This window comes from Lutra lutra, chromosome 4 (genome assembly GCF_902655055.1).
Source record: "Lutra lutra chromosome 4, mLutLut1.2, whole genome shotgun sequence".
Lineage (NCBI taxonomy): Eukaryota > Metazoa > Chordata > Mammalia > Carnivora > Mustelidae > Lutra > Lutra lutra.
Window position 1 is genome coordinate 168,683,200 of NC_062281.1, and position 21,868 is coordinate 168,705,067.

The 21,868-nt window shown below is 44.7% G+C and overlaps 1 protein-coding gene across 1 annotated transcript in view; it reads left to right on the forward strand.

Moving 5' to 3' along the window:
- Positions 1-17,943: 17,943 nt before the first annotated feature.
- EPHA10 (EPH receptor A10) overlaps positions 17,944-21,868 on the forward strand; it is a 39,785-nt gene continuing 35,860 nt past the window's right edge. The window contains exons 1-3 of the mRNA XM_047726454.1: positions 17,944-18,089; positions 20,021-20,085; positions 20,815-21,493. Coding sequence (XP_047582410.1) covers positions 17,984-18,089; positions 20,021-20,085; positions 20,815-21,493 — 850 coding nt within the window. The 5' untranslated portion in view covers positions 17,944-17,983. The remainder of the gene's footprint in view (positions 18,090-20,020; positions 20,086-20,814; positions 21,494-21,868) is intronic.

Here is a 21,868-nt window from a genome sequence, read left to right on the forward strand (position 1 = left end):
CCCCTTTTCCCCATTATTTGTTTTATTTGTCTTTATTAGTTATTTTTCCTAAACTCTTCAACACACTTATAGAAATCCTTTGAATACTGTCTTCTACATAGTTCCCATATGAAGATGTCTGTTAATCAGTGACAAAGACAGAGTGGTCAAATGATGATAAGGGCTGTAGAGAAAAGTGAGACATGTACGTGTAGGGGGAGGAAGCCCAGGGTAGAGAAATTATGTAATTTTTGTAGGCTGATCCGGGAAGACCTCCCTACAAGGGTGACCTGAAGGGAGAGGGGAAGGAAACTATGCAGGCATTTGGAGAAAGAAAGTTCCGGGAAGAGAGAGCAGCAAGTTCAGTCAAAGTTCTAGGTACTGAACATACAACAGTGAACGAGGCAGGTCAGATTCATGCCTTGATGAAGTTTGCATATAATACCATGGTGACCAGAGCAACTACCAGGGCAGAGGAAGCTTCTGGCAAGTAGAGGTTATTTCCATTTCCTGCTGCCCAGTTTGGTGCAATGGAATTAAATAAAAGACAGGAATTGGAGTGCCTGCTCCTTTACACACACACACACACTTAAATGGCCATTTTGTTCCCCTGATCATGGCTTTTGGACCAGTAACAGACCTTTGAACCAAGTTAGACCATCAGATTCCTCCCCCAAGAATTCACCAAAATTGACTGTGGGGAGGCAAGCGGAAAGGCCATGTAAGCTCAGGGACACAGCAGAAGGCAGAGTAGACATGAGAAGCTAGGTAGACCATGAAAAGCCAACGTCATGGGGAGACCAGAGTTTAAGAGCAGATGTCGTGAGGAGGCTGAGGTGAGCAGTTTGTCTACAAAAGGGAGAATGCAGTAACTATGCCCCCAAGAAGAAGAAACCAGAGATAATTTGACCTCAGGAGGAAAGAGGAAGAGAGAGAAAGCAAAGGCCTTTAAAAAAAAAAAGAAGAAGAAGAAGAAATCAGCTGCCTCAGTATCTGGCAGCTTTCAGACCGGCTTTGCCACCAGGTCATCCAGTTCATTCTTTGTACATATTTCCATCACCTGGTAAGTCCTCTCTCCTTCACTTGAGTAGATTTAAATGTTTCTGTCTGTGACAGACAGACCGTAGTATGATCCCCATGATTCCTGTTCCCTAGTGTACATGTCTTTCTGAAATCCCCTCTCCCTGCATGTGGGTGGGACATGTGACTTGCTGCTAACCAGTAGAAAAGAGCAAAAGTGAGAAATTCTGTAGATATAATTAAGGTTCCAGATCAGGGAGTCTGAGTTCACTGAAAGGGAGATTATTCTGACTTAATCATGAGAAAGGCCCTTAACGCAAGGACTGGGTGCCCCTGAGGTGATAAGAGTCTTATAGGCTTGAGGAAGTGAGCAGCCACTTTGGGAAGCTCCTATGGCAGGGAGCTTTGGGCAAGCCTCCAACCAACAGCGAGCAAAAATCTAGTCTCCTCAGTCCTGCAGTCATAAGGACTCACACTTTGCCCACAATGTGAATGAGCTTGGAAGCGAACTCTTCCCTAGTTGAGCCTCTGATGAGAATGCACCTTGCCAAAACCTTGATTACCTGCTGTGAGACCCCGAGCAAAGGACCCACCTAGGCTGTGCCCCATGGAAAATGTGAGATATTATTATACATATTCTCTTAAGCTGCCAAGTTTGTGGTAATTTGTTAGTACAGCATAGAAAAGTAACACACCGTCCTTCCAGCCAACTTTGACCAAACGAATGGGCTTGAAATTTTTAATCAGGATGTCCAGTTTCTAATCTAAGCTTTGCAGTAGTTTTCTTGGACCCAGGCAAATGTCTTTCCCTCTCTGGGCCTCAGGTTCCTCATCTATACAAAGGGCAAGTGGACTAGTGGAGCTCTGATGTCCTTTTCAGATACAATGCTTTGGTTGTTGTCCCTGACCGCTATCCTCTTGTGGAGTGGTGTATGTTGACTTCATTTTTCCTCTCAGAGGGCTCCAAAACAAAATTACTGCCCCCATCTGGGGGTGTAAATCCTAACTCATTGTTTGGTCTCCCAATTTACCCACAGTCCTTTTGTGAAACCATGCAGCCTCCCCATGCTGGGCCCATTAATATAAATGTTGGGGGGCGGGTAAGGAGTGAGGAAGGGACTGTATTTGAATCATTGTCTATGGTCTATAGCCGGAACCGCATTGTATGAAGGGATACAACTCTTTCTTTTAACCCTGGACCTCTTCCAGGAGTTGTATTTTTTTTTTCTTCCAGGGGTTTTGAATGAGCTAGGGAAGATGTTATGTAGGAGAGAAGGAGAGATGTTATGTAGGAGAGCAAAGGAGAGAGACAGAGACAGAAAGAGACACACAGAAAGAGAGAAATGGATAGATGCTATTTTGTTTTATTTTCATTTTAAGATCTTATTTTTTAAAAATAGTCTCTATACCCAACATGGGGCTTGCACTCACAACCACTAGATCAAGAGTCACAGGCTCTACAGACTGAGCCAGCCAGGCGGCCCAGATAGATGCTATTTTAAAGATAAAACAACTGAGAAATTACTGGGAAGGTAGAAAAAGAATTTTTAAAAAAATCTAACTTAAAAAAAAGATTTTATTTATTTGAGAATGAGAGAGAGAGAGAGCATAAGAAGGGGAAGGTCAGAGGGAGAAGCAGACTCCCAGGACTCCAGGATCATGACCTGAGCCACAGGCGGTTGCATAACCAACTGAGCCACCCAGGTGCCCTAGAAAAAGAATTCGTTACACAATTTTCAAGTAATGTCATACATTAATAAAAGACAAACAGTTGACTCTTGAACAACACAACTTGAGCTGCATAGGTCTACTTATTCATGGATTTTTTTTCCCTAATAAATATACTGGAAAACTTTTTGGAGATTTGTGTCCATTTGAAAAAAAACTCACAGACAAACCGCATAGCTTAGACATATCAAAAAAAATTAAAAGTTGGGTATGTCATGTGTTCAGAAAACATATGTAGATATTAGTGTATTTTATCATTTACTACCATAAAATATACACACACTTATTATAAAAGTTAAAACTGGGGCACCTGGGTGGCTCAGTGGGTTAAAGCCTCTGCCTTCGGCTCAGGTCATGATCTCAGGGTCATGGGATCGAGCCCCGCATCGGGCTCTGCTCGGCAGGGAGCTGCTTCCCTTCCTCTCTCTCTGCCTGCCTCTCTGCCTACTTGTGATCTCTGTCTGTCAAATGAATAAATAAAAATCTTTTAAAAAAAAGTTAAAACTTGGGGTGCCTGGGTGGCTCAGTAGTTGGGTGACTGACTCTTGGTTTTAGCTCAGGTCATGACCTCAGGGTTGAGTCTGCTTGGGAGTCTTCCTTTCTTTCTTTTTTAAAGATTTATTTATTTATTTTACAGAGAAAGAAAGAATGCAAGTGGGAGGAGGGCTGAGGCAGAGGGAGAGACTCTCAGGCAGATTCTCCCCTGAGCATGGAGCCCATTATGGGACTTGATCTCAGGACACTGAGATCATGACCTGAGCTGAAATCCAGAGTTGGCCACTTAACCTACTGAGCCACACAGGCTCCCCATATGCTTGAGATTTTTTTTCCCTTTCCTCTCCCTCGGCTCCTCCCCCTGTTTGTGGGCTCTCTCTCTCTCTCTCTCAAATGAATAAACAAAATCTTTTTAAAAAATTAAAACTAATCAAAACTCACACAAACACTTACAGACCATTTGTGACACCAGAGAAATGTAAACAAAGGTAAAGACACAGTATAAATCATAACTGCATAAAATTAACTGTATGCATACTGTACTACCCCAATGATTTTGTAGTGCCTCCTGTCGCAGTGAGCCCAAGTGTTGCAAATATCTGCTTAAAACAGTATGTGATCGTAGAATAAACTCATGGTTGCCCAAGGAGAAAGAGGGGTGGGGATGGGTAAAATGTGTAAAGGGGAGTGGGAAATAGAGGCTTCCAGGTATGGAACGAATAAGTCAAAGGGATGAAAGATACAGTATAGGGAACTAGAGTTAATAGTATTGTATTAACATTGTATGGTGATGGGTGGTAGCCACCATTGTGGTGAGCACAGCATACCTACAGAGTTGTAGAACTGTTATGTTGTACACCTGAAACGTATGTAACATTGTGTGTCAACTCTACTTCAGGTTTTAAAAAGCAACATGTGATTGATGCTAATCATCTCTGAGTAAGATTGGTCTCTCCAGTATATTGGGTATTGCAGTAGAAAATGATCTCTGGGGGCGCCTGGGTGGCTCAGTGGGTTAAAGCCTCTGCCTTCGGCTCAGGTCATGATCCCAGGGTCCTGGGATCGAGCCCCACATCGGGCTCTCTGCTCCGCAGGGAGCCTGCTTCCTCCTCTCTCTCTCTCTGCCTGCCTCTCTGCCTGCTTGTGATCTCTGTCTGTCAAATAAAAAAAATATTAAAAAAAATGAAAAAAAGAAAATGATCTCTGATGGTTCTTGTGTATTTCTTCTGTTTAGGGCAATACTGTAAACTTTGAATATCACTAGGGGACCCAGCCACTAGTGATGCTGGGAGAGTTCCCCAGAAGAAAAGTCATGACATTACAAGAAAAAAGTTGAATTGCTTGATATGTACCGTAGATTGAGGTCTGCCGCTATGGTTGCCCTCCATTTCAAGATAAATGAATCCACTGTAAATACTATTGTTAAAAAAAAAAAAGGAAAGGAAATTTGTGGAGCAGTCACTGTAGCTGTGCCAGCAAGCCCAAAAACCTTGCATTTCTTGCAAAGTAGCTTTTTATCTCATATTGAAAAATGCAGCTTTTATGTGAGTGCAGGATTGCTATAAGAAAGTTGTACCTGTAGAGTCTAATATGATTTGAAAAAAGTGAAGTCATTAAATGACAACTTGAAGCAAAAGAAAGGTAAAGGATCTTAAGTTGGAGAATTTAATGCCAGCAAAGGGTGGTTTGATAATTTTAGGAAGAGGTTTGGCTTTAAAAATGTCAAGATAAAAGGAGAAGCAGCGTCTGCCAACCAAGAGACAGCAGACAAGTTCCCAGATGCCATTAGGAAAACCATTGAGAAGAAACGGTATCTGTCTGAACAGATTTTTAATGTAGATGAAAGCGCCCTATTCTGGGGGGAGGGGAAATCCACGAAGGACATTTATTAGTAAGAAAGAGAAGCAAGCGCCAGGACTTGAGGCAGAAAGGGATAGGTCAACTCTACTGTTTTGTGCAAATGCAAGTTAGGTTTGTGATCAGGACTGCCTACCTATATAAAGCTGCTAACCCCTGAGCCTTCAAGGAAAAAGATAAACTGTGATTGCTAGTCTTTTGATTGTACAATAAGAATACATGGGCAGGGCGCCTGAGTGGCTCAGTGGGTTAGGCCGCTGCCTTCGGCTCAGGTCATGATCTCAGGGTCCTGGGATCGAGCCCCGCATTGGGCTCTCTGCTCGGCGGGGAGCCTGCTTCCTCCTCTCTCTCTGCCTGCCTCTCTGCCTGCTTGTGATCTCTCTCTGTCAAATAAATAAATAAATAAAATCTTTAAAAAAAAAAAAAAAGAAGACATGGGCAATGAGAACACTTTTTCTGGATTGGTTTCATTGATGTATTGTCAGGAAGTGTCTTGCCAGTAGGACTGCCTTTTGAAGTTCTTTTGATATTGGACAATGCCCCTGGCCACCCCAAATCCCTTGAGTTCAATGCCAAAGGCATCCAAGGGGTATACTTGCCCCCAAACACAACATCTTGTATTCAGCCTCTACATCAGGGAGTCATAAGGACCTTTAAGGCTCATTACACATGGTACCCTACAGAAAGAATTGTTAGTGCTATGGAAGAGAACCCCAAGGAAGAGAATGCCATGAAAGTCTGGAAGGGGTTACACCACTACAGATGCCATCCCTGTTATTGAAAAGCTGTGAAAGCCATCAAACCTGAAACAATAAATTCCTGGTGGAGAAAACTGTGCCCAGATGTTTTATATAACTTCACAAGATTTACGAGAGCCAGTCAAGGAAATCATGAAAAAGATTGTGAACATGGCACGGGAGCCTGGGTGGCTCAGTAGGTTACGCATCTGCCTTTGACTCAGGTCAGGATCCTGGGGTCCACGGATCGAGCCCTGGATCAGGCTCCCTTCTCAGCAAGGAGTCTGCTTCTCCCTCTCTCCTCTACCCCTGCTTGTGCTCTCTCTCAGTCTCTCTTTCAAGTAAATAAATAAAATCTTTAAAAAAAAAAAGATTGTGAATATGGCAAAAAAGGTGATGGGCGAAGGATTTAAACATATGGATCTTGGAGAAATTCAAGACACCACACCAGAAGAACTAACAGAAGATGACTTGATCCAGATCAATACTTCCGAACCAGGTCCAGACAATGGGGAAGACATAGAAGAAGCAGTACCAAAGACAACAGACATTAGACAACCTGGCAGAAGGGCTCGATTATCCAAGACAGCTTTTGACTTCTTTCATGACATGGATCTTTCTATAATCCCAGCACTGGAACCAAAGCGAATGGTGGAAGAAGGATTAGCACCCTTCAGAAACATTTTTAGAGACATGAAAAGGCAAAAAAAGGGCTAGACAGAAATTATTACGTATTTCTGCAAAGTTGCACAGAGTGCTCCCATCTCCCCTGCTTCCCATTCCACTTCCTCTACCCCTTCCACTTCTGCCACCTCTGAGACAGCAAGACCAAGCCCTCCTCCTCTCCTCCTCTCCAGCCTACTCAACATGAAGGCCATGAAGATGAAGAGCTTTATGATGACTCACTTCCACTTCATAAATAACAAATAACCATCATGCTATATAGTTAATAAGCTGATCTGTTGTGTGCATGTGTGTGTCTTTGTGTCAGTATCTATTAACTGTAAGACAGGAGAGTCTTTTCTCTCCCTCTTATCATAGACGTTTTTGGAATGGAGTCATATGCTTGATTTTTGTGTCATTGTCACCATCATCACCTAAGTATCTGTCACATAGAATTCTGCATGCAAGACTTGTGTGGAAGTGGATAGCCTATCCTTATGGAGTCGTATGACCAGTGATGTTTAATATACAATTAATAACATGTTCGTTTCCTCATTGTTTTATAACTTTGCTTTCAAAGAATTACATTATTGTACAGTATGCCTTTCTGTCTCTTGCAACTGGAAAAACTGAGTATCCGCCTATCATAGGTATGTGTGTTTTAAAAAATGTAACAGTGTGTCTAATACTGTATTACGAATATGACTGTGATACTGTATGACATAAAAATTTTGTAATGATTCATTCATTAGTGTATAGGCTAGGCTACCATGAAGCAATCATATTGATTACACTAGGCTACCATAAAACAATCGTATTGCTGCTTCTTCATCATCAATGCATGAATCATTATACCCGTAAATAAATCTGAATGTCGTTTTCACATTATCTTTTCATGTCTAATGTTAGTAAAACATATCATATCTACAGTGTTTATGTCATATAATAGGATATGGATGCAGGTACTGACAGATGATTCATCTTGTAAACAGACAACATAAACTTACAGTATCAATACAGTACAGTTCTATAAATGTATTTTCTCTTATGATTTTCTTAATAACATTTCTTTCCTCTAGCTTACTGTATTGAAAAAATACAGTATATAATACATATAACATACAAAATATGTTAATCAACAGTTTGTGTTAGGGCCCCTGGGTGGTGCAGTTAAGTATCTGACTCTTGGTTTTGACTCAGGTCCTGATCTCAGGGTGGTGGGTTCAAGCCCCACAATGGGCTCCACGCTCAGTGTGGAGTCAGCTTGGGACTCTTTCTCTCTTTCCCTCTGCCCCTCCCTCCTCTCTAAAATAAATAAATAAATCTTTAAAAAATACAATTTGTTATTGGTAAGAGCTTCTGGTCAATAGTAGGCTATTAAGTTTCTGGTCAAAAGTTATACACAGATTTTCAGTGGTACAGGGGTTGACATCCCTTATGCCAATATGTTCAAGGGGTGATTGTATTTTCCTCTAAGGAGCTGGGGAATTCCTATAACAAATAGTGTGCCCACCAAATATACCTTGTGTTCCCCTACAATTCCCATTCTCCTTGAAATAAGAACAGAACCATGTGAATGGACCCAGCCAATGATCTTTGAGCAGAAATGACTTGTGTTACTTCTGAGCTGAGAGAGTTAAGAATTCTGTGTGTCTTGGGGCACCTGGGTGATTTAGTCAGTTAAGTGTCTGCCTTCAGCTCAGGTCGTGATCTCAGGTCCTAGGATTGAGCCCCGCATCAGGCAGCCTGCTCAGCAAGAAGCCTGCTTCTCACTCTCCCACTCCTCCTACTTGTGCTCTGTGTCAAATATATAAATAAAACATTTTTTAAGATTTTTAAAAATTTATTTGACAGAGAGAGATCACAAGTGTGCAGAGGCAGGCAGAGAGAGGTGGCGGGGGGAGCAGAACCCCCGCTGAGCAGAGAGTCCGATGCGGACCTGAGATCATGACCTGAGCTGAAGACAGAGGTTTTTACCCACTGAGCCACCCAAGCACCCTAAATAAAACATTAAAAAAAAAAAAAAAGAATTTTGTGGGGCACCTGGGTGGCTCAGTGGGTTGAAGCCTTTGCATCTGGCTCAGGTCATGATCCCAGGGTCTTGGGATCGAGCCCCGCATTGGGCTCTCTGGTCAGCAAGGAGCCTTCTTCCCTTCCTCTCTCTCTGCCTGCCTCACGGCCTACTTGTGCTCTCTGTCAAATAAATAAATAAATAATCTTAAAAAAAAAAGAATTTTGTGTGTCTTATACACCTTCCTCTTCCCCCATCACATGTCCTAATTCTACAGGGTCAACACGTTAAAGCTTCTGTCAGTTTCTTCCCCCTGAAGACTGGGAATGAAGCAGAATCCCCACTAAGATACACTGAATATGTAATGAAAGCTAAAAATAAATTTGTTGAATTAGGTCATCGGAATTTGGGGGGATTTATCTGTTGCAGCAGCAAGCAGTTAATTACACCAAGTGATACTTTTTTTTTTTTTTTTACTATTTATCTTTATCTTTATTTTTATTCATTTTATTTTTTAATTTAAATTTTAGGTAGTTTACATACAGTGCAATATTGTTTTCTGGAGCAGAATTCAGTGATTCATTACTTACATATAACACCCAGTGTTCCTCACAAGTGCCCTCCTTAATCCCCAACACCCATCTAGCCCATCCCTCACCCACCTTCCTCCATCAACCGTCAGTTTGTTCTCTATCGTTAAGAGTTGCTTACGGTTTGTTTCTCTCTCTCCTTTTCCTCTTCCCTGCCTTCCAGTAAGTTCATCTGTTTTCTTTCTTAAAGTCCACATATGAGTGATCACATACATTATTTGTCTTTCTCTGACTGACTTATTTTGCTTAACATAATACACTCGACCTCCAACCACATTGTTGCAAAGGGCAAGATTTCATTCTTTTTGATGGCTGAGTAATATTCCGTTGTAGATATACAGCATCTTCTTTATCCATTCATCAGTTGATGGATGTTTGGGCTATTGTTGATAATGCCTAGTGATACTCTTGTGCTATGTTCATATCACTGGGTACAGCTTTTCTTCCATGTTCATTCTTTTGTCCTAATTCTCTTTTCTCGGATTCCCAAGAATCAGTTTTATACCGCAGATGTGGAGTGTGGTGTGATGTGCTTTTATATACTTTAAGGCTATGTTACTAGGTGTAAACAAATTTAGAATTGTTATATCTTCCTAGTTTATTGACATTTTACTCATTACATAGCATCTAATAATGCTTTTTGCCTTAAAGTCTAATTTGTATAATATTAGTTTTGCTTCACTGATTGTCTTTTAGTTACCACTTGTATAACATGTCTTTTAAAATATCCAAACCCTTATATGTAAGAGCTTTTTTAAAAATATTTCTTTGTTTTTGAGTTTTGTTTGTTTGTTTTAGAGTTTGTTTAGAGAGGGGGTTGTGTAGGGTCAGAGGGAGAGGGAGAGAGAGACTCTCAAGCAGGCTCCATGCCCCACATTGAGCCCAACATGGGACTCGATCTCATGATCTTTAGATCATGACCAAAGCCAAAATCAAGAGTCCAATGCCCAACCAACTCAGCCACCCAGGAACTCCTATATATACAATTTTTTTAATAGCAGTATAGAGTTGCTTTCTAAAAAACAATTTGACAATTTTTGTTTTTTAATAGGGGTATTTACTTCACTTACATTTAATAGCTATTTATATGTTTGAGTTTCAAGATATTACAGTATTTGTTTTCTTTTTCTCCCACATGTTCTATGTTCCTTTTTCCTCTCATCTTTTAAACCTTTTTGAGGGGCACCTAGGTGGCTCAGTTGGTTAAGTGTCGGCCTTTGGCTCAGGTCATGATCCCAGGGTCTTGGGATTGAGCCCCAAATCCCATCCAGCTCTTTGCTTGTCAGGGACCCTGTTTCTCCCTCTTCCTCTGCTTGCTGTTCCCCCTGCTTGAGCTTTCCCCCCCCCCTCTCTCTCAAATAAATAAATAAAGTCTTTTGTTTTTTAATGTTTTTTAAGATTTCATTTATTTATTCGACAGAGAGAAAGAGATCACAAGTAGGCAGAGAGGCAGGCAGAGAGAAATGGGGGGAGCAGGCTCCCCACTGAGCAGGGAGCCCCATGTGGGGCTCAATCCCAGGACTCTGGGATCACAACCTGAGCTGAAGGCAAAGGCTTAACCCACTGAGCCACCCAGGTGCCCCATAAATAAAGTCTTTTAAAAAACTTTTTTGGGGGCGCCTGGGTGGCTCAGTGGGTTAAAGCCTCTGCCTTCGGCTCAGGTCATGATCCCAGGGTCCTGGGATCGAGCCCCACATCGGGCTCTCTGCTCCGCAGGGAGCCTGCTTCCTCCTCTCTCTCTCTCTGCCTGCCTCTCTGCCTGCTTGTGATCTCTGTCTGTCAAATAAATAAATAAAATCTTAAAAAAAAACTTTTTTGGATTGGTTTTATTATTCCATTATTTTCCTACAGTAGCTTGTTAGTGATATATATATTTATTATTTTTCCATGATTACCATGGTGACTATAGCATGCATTCTTGACTTGTTAAAGTTTAATTTAAATTAATTCTTAAACCATTTCCTGAACAATGCAAGGATCTTAAAATGCTTTAACTCTATTCACCTGTTCCCCCAGTGTGTACTATTTCTGTGGTGTGGTTCAATTTTACATAGGCTTAAAACTCTGCAAGATATTATTGCTTTATACAGTCATTGCTCATTTACTTTTACCCATATATTTATCTTTTTCTGTTGCTCTTTGTTTCTTCCTGCAGAATCATGCTTCCTTTTGGTCTATTTTCATTCTGCTTGAAAAAGTCCCCTTAGTATTTCTTTTAGTGTGGCTCTATGGATGAAATTTTTTTTCTCAGGTTTTGATTGTTAGAAAACATATATCTTTCTTTCATTTTTGAAGGATATTTTCACTGGGTATAGAATTTTAGATTAACCATATTTTCTTTCAGCACTTTAAAGATACTATTCTATCATTTTCTTGATTTTATCATTTATGCTGGGGAGTCAGTTGTTAGTCTTAACATTCTTCCTTTGGAGGTAATGTGTATTTTTTTCTCACTCAAGCTGCTTTTAGGTTTTATTTTCTTTGTCTTTGGTTTTTTAAGCAGTTTTATTATGAGGTGTTTAGGTGTTATTTTCTTTGCATTAATCCTGCTTGGGATTGATGACACTTCTTGCATATATGTCTTGATGTCTTTCATCAGTTTTAGAAATTTTTCAATTACTGTCTCTTCAGATATTGCTTCTTTCCCATTCTCTCTTCTGTCTTTCTAATTCCATATATTTAGGCTTATTCAGCATGTCCTGTATGTCTCCTAGTCTCTTATCTATAATTTTCTATTCTTTTCTCTCTCTATGCACTTCAGTATGGATATTTTATACTGACCGATCTTCTAGTTTATTAACTCTAGAATTAGTTCTATCTAATCTTACGTTAGATCCATCTATTGGGTTACATACAGTTACTGTATTTTTTTAGTTCTAGGATCTCAACTGCATTCCTTTTTAGAATATCCAAATTTGGTGATTAGCTGATACTCTATCACAATCCCAAGCTAATCATTGCTCTTGTATGCAGATCAACCTCATTCAGTTACTCTAATAAAATAGAGTAAATAAAACTAATAAGATATCATTTTTGTTTAAGCCAGTTTTGGTTAGGTTTCCAGCTACATACAACTGAAAAATTTTTTTTAAAAGATATTATTTATTTATTTATTTGACAGGGAGAGAGAGAGATCACAAGCAGGCAGAGAGGCAGGCAGAGAGAGAGGAGGAAGCAGGATCCCCGCTGAGCAGAGAGCCCGATGCGGGGCTCGATTCCAGGACCCTGGGATCATGACCTGAGCTGAAGGCAGAGGCTTTAACCCCCTGAGCCACCCAGGTGCCCCACAACTGAAAAATCTTACCAAAGTATTGAGATCTCTCTCTTCACCATGTCAAGACGGCTGCTGCAACTTCAGGTGTCAGATGCAGGCATGACATACGGAAAAGTGAGATGTTGCCTGTTATGCAATTAAAAAAAAAAAAGATTTCTTTTTTTTTTTTTTTTTGAGAGAGAGAGGGGAGAGTCAGAGGGAGAAGCAGACTCCCCACTAAGCAGGGGGCCCGATGTGGGGCCAAGACTCCTGGGTCATGACTCTAGCTGAAGGCAGTCACTTAATCAAATGAACCTCCCAGGTGCCCCTATGCAATTCTTTTTATTAGGAGAGAAAACCTTTTCTAGAATCCCTAATTCAGAAGGCCAGGGTTATATCACATACCCATGCCTATGCTAACTCTGACAAATGGAATGGGATGACAACGATTAGCCAATAACAATCTTTATTCATCCCTGAACTTGGAAAGAGGCTCATCTTCTCTGAGAAAAGGACTATGAACATCCAAACAAAATTGGGGCTTTCTCAGCAATGAAAAATATGAAAGGGAAAAGATATTGGGTAATCAACAGTGTTTACCTCACTAACGACTATATTCATTTTCTATAAAATTGTGTGTGTGTGTGTGTGTGTGTGTGTGTTCATAGAAAAGATCAGGAAGGGTACATATCAATCTGTTAACAGGTTTAAAATTTGAAATAGGATTATGTGGGGATGGTATATCTTTACTTTTGGATATCTTTATGGATATCGTTAGTTCTTACTTATAAAATATTTTTTAAAACTTCATTTTTATAGAGCCCAACTTTTTTTTTTAAAGATTTTATTTATTTATTTGACAGAGCGATCACAAGCAGGCAGAGAGGCAGGCAGAGAGAGGGGAGGAAGCAGGCTCCCCGCTGAGCAGAGAGTCCGATGCGGGGCTCGATCCCAGGACACTGAGATCATGACCTGAGCCGAAGGCAGCGGCTTAACCCACTGAGCCACCCAGGCGCCCCTAGAGCCCAACTTTTAAAAAGATTTATTTATTTATTTATTTGACAGAGAGAGAGAGAGAGAGATCACAAGTAGGCAGAGAGGCAGAGAGAGAGGAGGAAGCAGGCTCCCCACTGAGCAGAGAGCCCGATGCATGCCTCAATCCCAAGACCCCAGGATCATGACCTGAGCAGAAGGCAGAGGCTTAACCCACTGAGCTACCCAGGCACCCTTACTTATAAAATTTTTATGAGTTTATTCTGGTCATTTAAATTTAAAAGGGCTGTTTCAATCTTAAAATGTGCTCATCAGAAATGAAATTAGGATTTTAAAAATAAGTCAGAGAAACATATGTTGACAGATCCCATTCCAAGCCCTAGCCCTTAGTACAGTCACTGAGGTGCCCCTGGCAGGTTTATCCCTACTGGGAATTTGGAGGCACAAGGCTATCAGAGCCTGATGCCATCAAATATTTAAACCATCCAACTGTCTCCCCTTAAACTCTCAAAGCAACCTTCACATCATAAACTGGCTTCCTGTGCAAATTTTTTCCTACAAGGGAAGAATTTGCTGGACATGGCAATGTGAGAATTCTGACTCCCTTGCAGTTCCATTTCTCATTGTGTATTAATTCATTGGTTCTTTGGCTCAGATAGCAGGATCAGAGCTGAGTTAGTTATGATCTACTTTCCAACCCTCCAACACATAGGTTCTTTCTTAATGCTGTTAAAGTCAAGTTTACGATCCTGGACCATGATTAATTCACCAAGGTAAGTGTCACCTCTGAGGCCACTTGGCAGCTGGCCAGCCAGCCTTCCCTCATGACGCTCCTGTATCCTCAAGCACATTTCTTTCAGGATCTTGTGCTTCCTAACCACATTCATCTCAACAGACTGTCTCCTTCTTTATCCTTCATTATTTTCCTCTATGACTGTCTCCCTAATTCTCTCTTTCCTCCTATCTCACCATCTAACCTTCCTTTATCCTTTCCTTTTTTCTTTCTGTTTTTTACCTTAATTAACCATGAGATTAAATAATAAAATATACCAGAACTATGTGCCAAATGCCACATGCTGGGCCATACAAATAAATTATATTCTGACTTCGCAATAATTCTGAAATGTGTTCATTCTTATTTCACAGAGGAGAAAGTAGAGTATCATAAAGTCTAAATGGTTGTATTTGATAATGAAAGGTTTCTGCTGCTAATTTTCAAAGTCGATAAATTAAATGTTTTATATTTCCTTTATCTTAGAAAAATACAATTCAAACACTTGTATATAACCTCCATCTTATTTTTGCCTGTGAGTGTATTGTCCTAGAAAATAATTCACCTTGGGTGAATTATTAAGCTTTTCTTAAGCTTGGAAAAGGTGATAGAATGGAGGAAAGAGACAAATTAGAAATGTCCCTTTGAGCAGTAGTGAGTAGTGCTCACCAGTGCTCTTTGCTCCCTCTTTGTCTTCTTTGTTGAGGACAGGACTTGACCCTGATTTCTCTGAAGAAATCTTAGCCTTCTCCATGGAGGAGATGACCTTTTCTGTTCAGCCAGGATGGATGTACTTTCTGGATTTGTGCAAAAAGAAGAGATAAAATGTTCAGCCCCTTAATTTGTAACCTCCAGTAGCTTGGAGATGCTGTAAAGTTGGATCTGCTTCTTGGAAGATCACTTCAACTATTTGGATGTTGAATGATCCTGCTCAACTCCAGCAGGTGTTCTCCACATCATTCTGCAGACAGTGAAGTAGAAGAAGAGAGAAGGATTCTTTCTCTACTACCTCATATGGGGTTTGGGAGGAGAGGAAGAGAAAATAGGAGTCTCCAGATGGGTTCCAGGTCCCTCCACTCCTACTCCATGGAGTAAAGCTGCTTGTCTTCTGGAGGCTCACATGGTTGGATCTGGGTTATAGGAGCAACACGCAGCAAGCCCTGGACTGAGGATTGGAGCAGGGCAGCGGACAGGTCCCAAGTCCGGTTGAAAATGGAGGGTCCAGACTTTAGTGGGTTCGGTACCATGGACAGAAAATTTAAAAGGCTGAAGTTGGCCACTGTCTCACAGTTCAGCGCCACACCAGAACACTACCCCCACCTGACTTCTGACCTCACTATTCCAGGAAAGGATCTAACTTAGCTCTTGGTGGACTGGACCCCAGCACTTAAAGTTAGTAGTAAATCATGGCTTAGTTTCCTTCTAAGGCCCTTTTGAATATCTTCACATAGGTGTTTATTCCACAGTCACCCGGTAGAGAGTCTGCCTTGGAGTATCTCTTAAAGTTTTGCTGGTTTGCATACCTCCTCGTACACTGAGGCTTCTCCGTTCTGGTTTTATTATAAATGAATTGCTCAAAGGAAGAAATAAGAGAATTGTTTCAATTCTTCTTTTCCTCTTCTTTCCCACATTGCTGGGCTCTCGATCTGGCAAATTCCCCAAGGCGTAAGGAGCTTGCATGTATGTGTGGTGGAGATGGTGGTGGTGGTGGGGAACCAGACTTCTGACAGCCAGAGGTTTGTTGGGGCATTCTATATGGCTTTCCCCAGATAATTTCCCCCATATGCTTGGCTCCTGGAAGATCCTTTCAAGGCTCACGAGGAGTCTGCATTTTGTATTAGCACATACAGGTCAGAAGCTCCGGGTAAGAAGCCATGACTAGTGCCTTAAGACTGCATAGGGGATGGGGCCTTGTTTTGAAGAAAAGGGTGATGGGTAGTGGAGTGAAGACTCATTTTGAAATGAAAGGAGTCCTGGGTCTCTAAGCAGCTTCTAAAAATACCAACTCCCAACGCTGGGGGTTGAGGGGGAGGGGAAAACCAACCGTGAGAAGAATGAAGATGGAAAGAGGTGGGGGTGTGAGAGCCCTTCTTCAGGTAGATCTGATTTCAAAGACCCCGCCTGCATCCAAGAACCTGCTGGACGCCACACCTCCTTCTGCTTCCTCAGCCGGCTTGGGTCTCTTGCGGTTTCCGAGCCCCAGCCTCTCCTGATAACCTTTCTTTCTACCTACAAAGGAGTCCAACGCCTCCCAGCCACTCCTACTGGGGGCTGTCCAGTAAGTATGTCTGTGAGTGAACAAGCTTTCGTATACACATACTAGACGCGTGTGTGTAGGCACACACACACACACACACACACACACACACAGAAATGACACACGAAAGCGGCTTGTAAGTGAGCAGAATTCCACGATGCCACGAATTTTCATAATTCTCCGTGCTCAAGGAGGTATGGGCTGTGGCAGAGACAGAGATTCACCCAGATATTTTCAGCACAGAGCATGGCATTCAGGGAGTCTTTGTTGGGAGGGTAGGGAACACACATATACAAAACGCACAGTCAAGCCACGCAGGTCATGGAGACACAGGACTCAATGATTTTCAAGGGTTCTCCAGGTACTCTAGCTTCCAAAAGCAGAGGGGCTGGGTCCCCCAAGAAAAGAGCACTGAAAAGCTACAGGGTGGGTGGAGCTTTGTCCGCTCAAGTTCAGCCCAGATGGTGGCGCTCAATAGCCGCCTCCCTCGTCCTGGAGGGCTTCAGCCCTTCCCACCACCAACGCCTTAAACCCTCAGCTTGCACATAAATGACCTTCACTAGATAGAGGTCGTGTTCCACGTTTCCTTGCAGCTTCTCCAGCGCTGGTTGAACTCTGTGAGGCTTGGTCCGCCTGCCTCGCAGGCGCCTCGGAATCTTGGCCACTGAGCTCTTCACCAGTACCCTGGGATGGGCGGAGAGGGATTGTCAAAGGGTGGGGGGGGGGGCACTCCAGGCTCTGAGCAGACCCGGGAAATGGGTAGTTGTGCAGAGTGCTGCCTGTGTGCTGGCAGCAAGAGCAAGAACCCGAGGAACCAAACGTTCATGCAAAATCTACCACCAACCCCATCCAAGCGTCCACATGTTTTCCCAACCTTGGTCTGCTGGTAGGGTGGGACTCCGTCTCCCACTTTGCTCTCCTTTCTCGAGTAGCTCCCAGGGTCGGGCTTGGCCCCTTCCTGCAGCCGGTGTGTGTGTGTGTGTGTGTGTGTGTGTGTGTGTGTGTGTGTGTGTAGGGAGGGGAGAGAAGGGGGCGGGACCGAGCCAGGAGACGCCAGGAGCCGCAGACATAGGAAGAAGCCAAGAGCTGGGAGATTGAGGAACTCCCCTGGGCTTGGGGTCAGGACATCAGGCTTGAAAATCCCTTGCAAGTCCTGGGAACAAGGAAGCTTCAAAGCTAGCTCAGAGGCTGCAAGTGTCGCTGCCTCCCCGAGGTTCACCCGTCCTTAAGCCACGCCCATATTGTCTACTTCTCGGGAATGAGAGGCTAAGGTTTCGCGCTCTGGGCCATCGCCGCGGGCTCATCTTCCTCCCCAGGAGCCAGGCTAGCGCTCAGCGCTGCCCCACCCCCACGTTTGGAGACTGGCGGGACCCCTTCCTTCCCCCTTCCATTTAGCTGTTCCGCCCATGGCCTATGAAACTCCACCCCTCTACCTTCTGCTGGGGAGGATTGGTGGACCTCCCGCGGCGGTGCCTGGTGATTGGTCCCCGTGGATGATGGTAACCAGCGAGATCCCGCCCCCAGAAGGCGCTAGGGTCTGGGGGCACTGCTCCGCGGTGCTGGGGCTGGCGCGGCTTGAGCTGGCGCGGCTTGAGCCGCCGCCGCACTGACAGCTCGGTCTGCGGACCATGGAGACCGGCGCCGGCCCATATCCGCTGCGCCTGTTCGTCTGCCTGATGCCGCTCTGTCTGGCGTTGCTTTTGGGACCAGGGAGGCCCGGGACCGCTGAGGAAGGTGAGGAGAGTGGTGGCTGTTCTTGGAGCTTGGGATGTGAGAAGATAAGGGGCTGGAGAACTGGGGTTCTGAGGAAAGGAGTCGTATAGAGAGACTGGAGTCTGTATTGGGATTTGAAGCAAGCGGGCAGCAGGAAGCAAAGAACTAAAGAGACAGAGAAAACGGTAGCTAAGCAATAGGAAAGAGAGGGGTATTGAGGAGATCGGGCTAGAGACCTGGGAGGCCAGGGAAGAAAGAGCCCAGGAACCGTGGGAGCCAGAAGCGGCGGTTCAGGGGCCGGTGAGACGGACAGGCTGAGCGATTGGAGGTGGGAGGTGTGGGGGCGGGGAGATGAGAGCAGAGGAGACAGGGAGATGTGGAGGTGAGATCGAAGTACGGGACGACGGTGTGGAGCCCGAATAGCGAGGCAGGAGGTGGGGCGCTCTGATCCGGAAGGGGTGGCTGGGGCCGAGAGCAACCCGACTTGCTGGCGAGGGAACTGTCCGCAGTGCTGAATTTGGAGCAGTGACTACCCGACGCGGTCCGCGTTGCTGGGCTTGGGGTTGCCTGCGGTACCAGAGCCCGCGTCTTGCCTCTGATTCTGGATTTGGGGGAGCTGCACACTGAACTGAATCCAGAGGCGTCATATCCAGGTGCAGAATCCTGAGGAGCTGGAATTTGAAGCGCTGATCAGGGGGTTGGGGAACCGGATCTCTGAGGCTTTCCACTATGCAATTCCGATGTGCTGTCAGTTATACCCAAATCGGGAGAGCTGTCAGCGGTCCTGCTTACAGACTCCGATGCCTCTGAAGCCAACCCTCTTAGAGACCCTCTCTTGAAGCCCCGCCCCCCTTGTTTAAGCTCCAGCTTTGTAATCTTCCAAGACTTCAGGATAGCCTGGTTTCCTGCCTCTGAGCTGTTGTTGTGCTGTCCAGACCAGTGCTTCTTTGGGACTGACACTGATAGCAGAGGAGAGAAGAGATTTTTATTTCTCCGCTACTGGAAGAGTCTCTCCACTCATTTCCCCCAGAGCCCCTGGGAGTCAAACTAAGAAGGTTCAAGCCTGTTCCATCTTTGGTGACTTCAGATCTCAGAAGAGCCCCTGAATATGAGTGAATTCAGGATGTATGCAGAAATCCTTTAATATACTCATCTTCTCCCTCTTCTTGGCACTCTAGTTGTAATTTAGGGAGCCTAGGAAGGCAGGAAGATGGCTCACCGACAATACCACCTCCATCTTAGAGACAATCGTAGAGTACTTCCATGAACTTTGTGGCAGGCTGAATAATGACTCTCCAAATATGTCCACACCCTAATCCCCAGAACCTGTGAATGTTATTCCAAAAGGCAAAAGACTTTGCAGATATGGGTAGGGATCCTGAGATGAAGAGGTTATCCTGGATTATTTGGATAGCCCTGAGGTAATCACAATGGTCCTTAGAAGAGGATGCAGGAGGAGTCAGAGCCAAAGGAGAAGGCAATTTGATCACTAAAGGAGATTAGAGAGATGCAGTTTGAAGATGGAGGAAGGGACCACAAGCCAAAGAATCTAGGGGGCTGAAAAATTTTAGTGGAAATGGATTTTCCCCTCTGAACCTACAGTTGGAGCCAGTCCTGCTGACACCCCGACTTTAGGCCATTGAAGCTGATTTCCAACCTCTGACCTCCAGAACTGTAAAAGAATAAGTTACTGTTATTTGAAGCCACTGAGTCTGTGACAATTTGTTACAGCAGCTACAGGAAACTAATACAGGTTCCTTCGAAGCCCAATAGTCATGGCTACCTCTTTCTGGATTTGAGCTAACTCACATCCCACCCCTTCATAGGAAGATAAGGAATAGGAAAAATTTGTCTCTGTCCCCTCAGCAAATTTACAGTGAACTCACAAAAGGGTCCCTCCCACCTTCCTGACCTTCTGGTTTTCTGACCTCTCTGTTCTTCCTTCTCCATAGTTATCCTCCTGGATTCCAAAGCTTCCCAGGCTGAGCTGGGCTGGACTGCACTGCCAAGTAATGGGGTAAGTGTAAACTTTCTCTCCCTGTGCCAGGAATCTTCTGGTGGTCTGGGACTCAAATCCTTTGGTTCCTTGTGGTTACAGCAGCACAATATGCTCCTCAGAGCATGTGGTCTTCAGCAGCACTGGCTTCATGCCAGAGTGGCCTATTAGGAAACATTGTTCTTAGTCAGTCCAAGAAGAAAAGAAAAGGAAAAAAAATATAGCAAGGGGTAAACTACCTGTGTGTAGCAACATAAATGTGTCATCTAGATGGTCCAATGCTGGACAATACCTAGCATGTAGTAGACCCTCTAAGCAGTGTTGTTGATTGATGGATTGACAGAACAAGCAAGATTTAAAATCCTAAAGGAAGGTTAGAAACTAGGCGTGGGGGTTGGGAGATGTGGCTCTGTGACTGCAGCCTGGTCACTGAATGGGCACCTGGTGGAGAGCCAGGAGACTTCAGGCACCATTCCCAACTTTGGGGCTAACTCACGTTCATATCCAGTCAAATTACTCTCTTTCACTCTCTGGAGCCTCAGTTTCCCCAAATATAAAATTATAGATTGTGCTTCGTTGTCTCCAACGTCTCTCCCAGCTCTGCATCTTATAATTTCAGGGGCCTGAGGTGGAGGGAGGGAGAATGAGGGATGATGGGGAAGGGGGTTTTCAGCTTTCGTCACTGCCAGGACTCGACCTCCTGGGGGCGCCTTGGCTCTGAGCTTCCCGCATCTTTGTTCTCCTCCCCAGTGGGAGGAGATCAGCGGCGTGGACGAGCATGACCGTCCCATCCGCACATATCAGGTGTGCAACGTGCTGGAGCCCAACCAGGACAACTGGTTGCAAACTGGCTGGATCAGCCGTGGCCGCGGGCAGCGCATCTTCGTGGAGCTGCAGTTCACGCTGCGCGACTGCAGCAGCATCCCGGGCGCCGCCGGCACCTGCAAGGAGACTTTCAACGTCTACTACCTGGAAACAGAGGCTGACCTGGGTCGCGGGCGTCTCCGAGCAGGTGGCAGCCGGCCCCGCAAGATCGATACAATCGCGGCAGATGAGAGCTTCACGCAGGGCGACCTGGGCGAGCGCAAGATGAAGCTGAACACAGAGGTGCGAGAGATCGGTCCGCTCAGCCGGCGGGGTTTCCACCTGGCCTTTCAGGACGTGGGCGCATGCGTGGCGCTGGTCTCCGTGCGCGTCTACTACAAGCAGTGCCGCGCCACGGTGCGGGGCCTGGCAGCGTTCCCGGCCACCGCGGCGGAGAGCGCCTTCTCCACGCTGGTGGAGGTGACGGGAACGTGCGTGGCGCACTCAGAAGGGGAGCCCGGCCGCCCCCCGCGCATGCACTGTGGCGCTGATGGTGAGTGGCTGGTGCCCGTGGGCCGCTGCAGCTGCAGTGCGGGATTCCAGGAACGTGATGACATCTGTGAAGGTATTCAGCGGACGAGGGTGTGGCGTGGGAATGTAGCGAGCGCGCAGGTGGCGACAGGGAGAGAGTGTGCGCTGGCTGAAAGAGGCAGGAGGGGGAGTGGAGAAGCTGTGGGCTGTGAAGCCCAGAGTCCTGGTCTTCTGTGGAGCTTTCCAGTGAGTCCAGCCAGGACCGTTGAATGAAGTTACTAGGAAGTAAATTTGACTCTATATAGGGGGGGCATTAGGGGCGTGTGTTTCAGGCACTATGATCAGCACCTCACAAAGGACGTCTCATTTATTCCCGACAATAAAGTAAGTCGCCAGTATCCCTGTTTTGCAGCTGGGGAAACGGAGGCTCAGAAAATTATTAACACCTCATTTGCAAAGTTAGTAAATG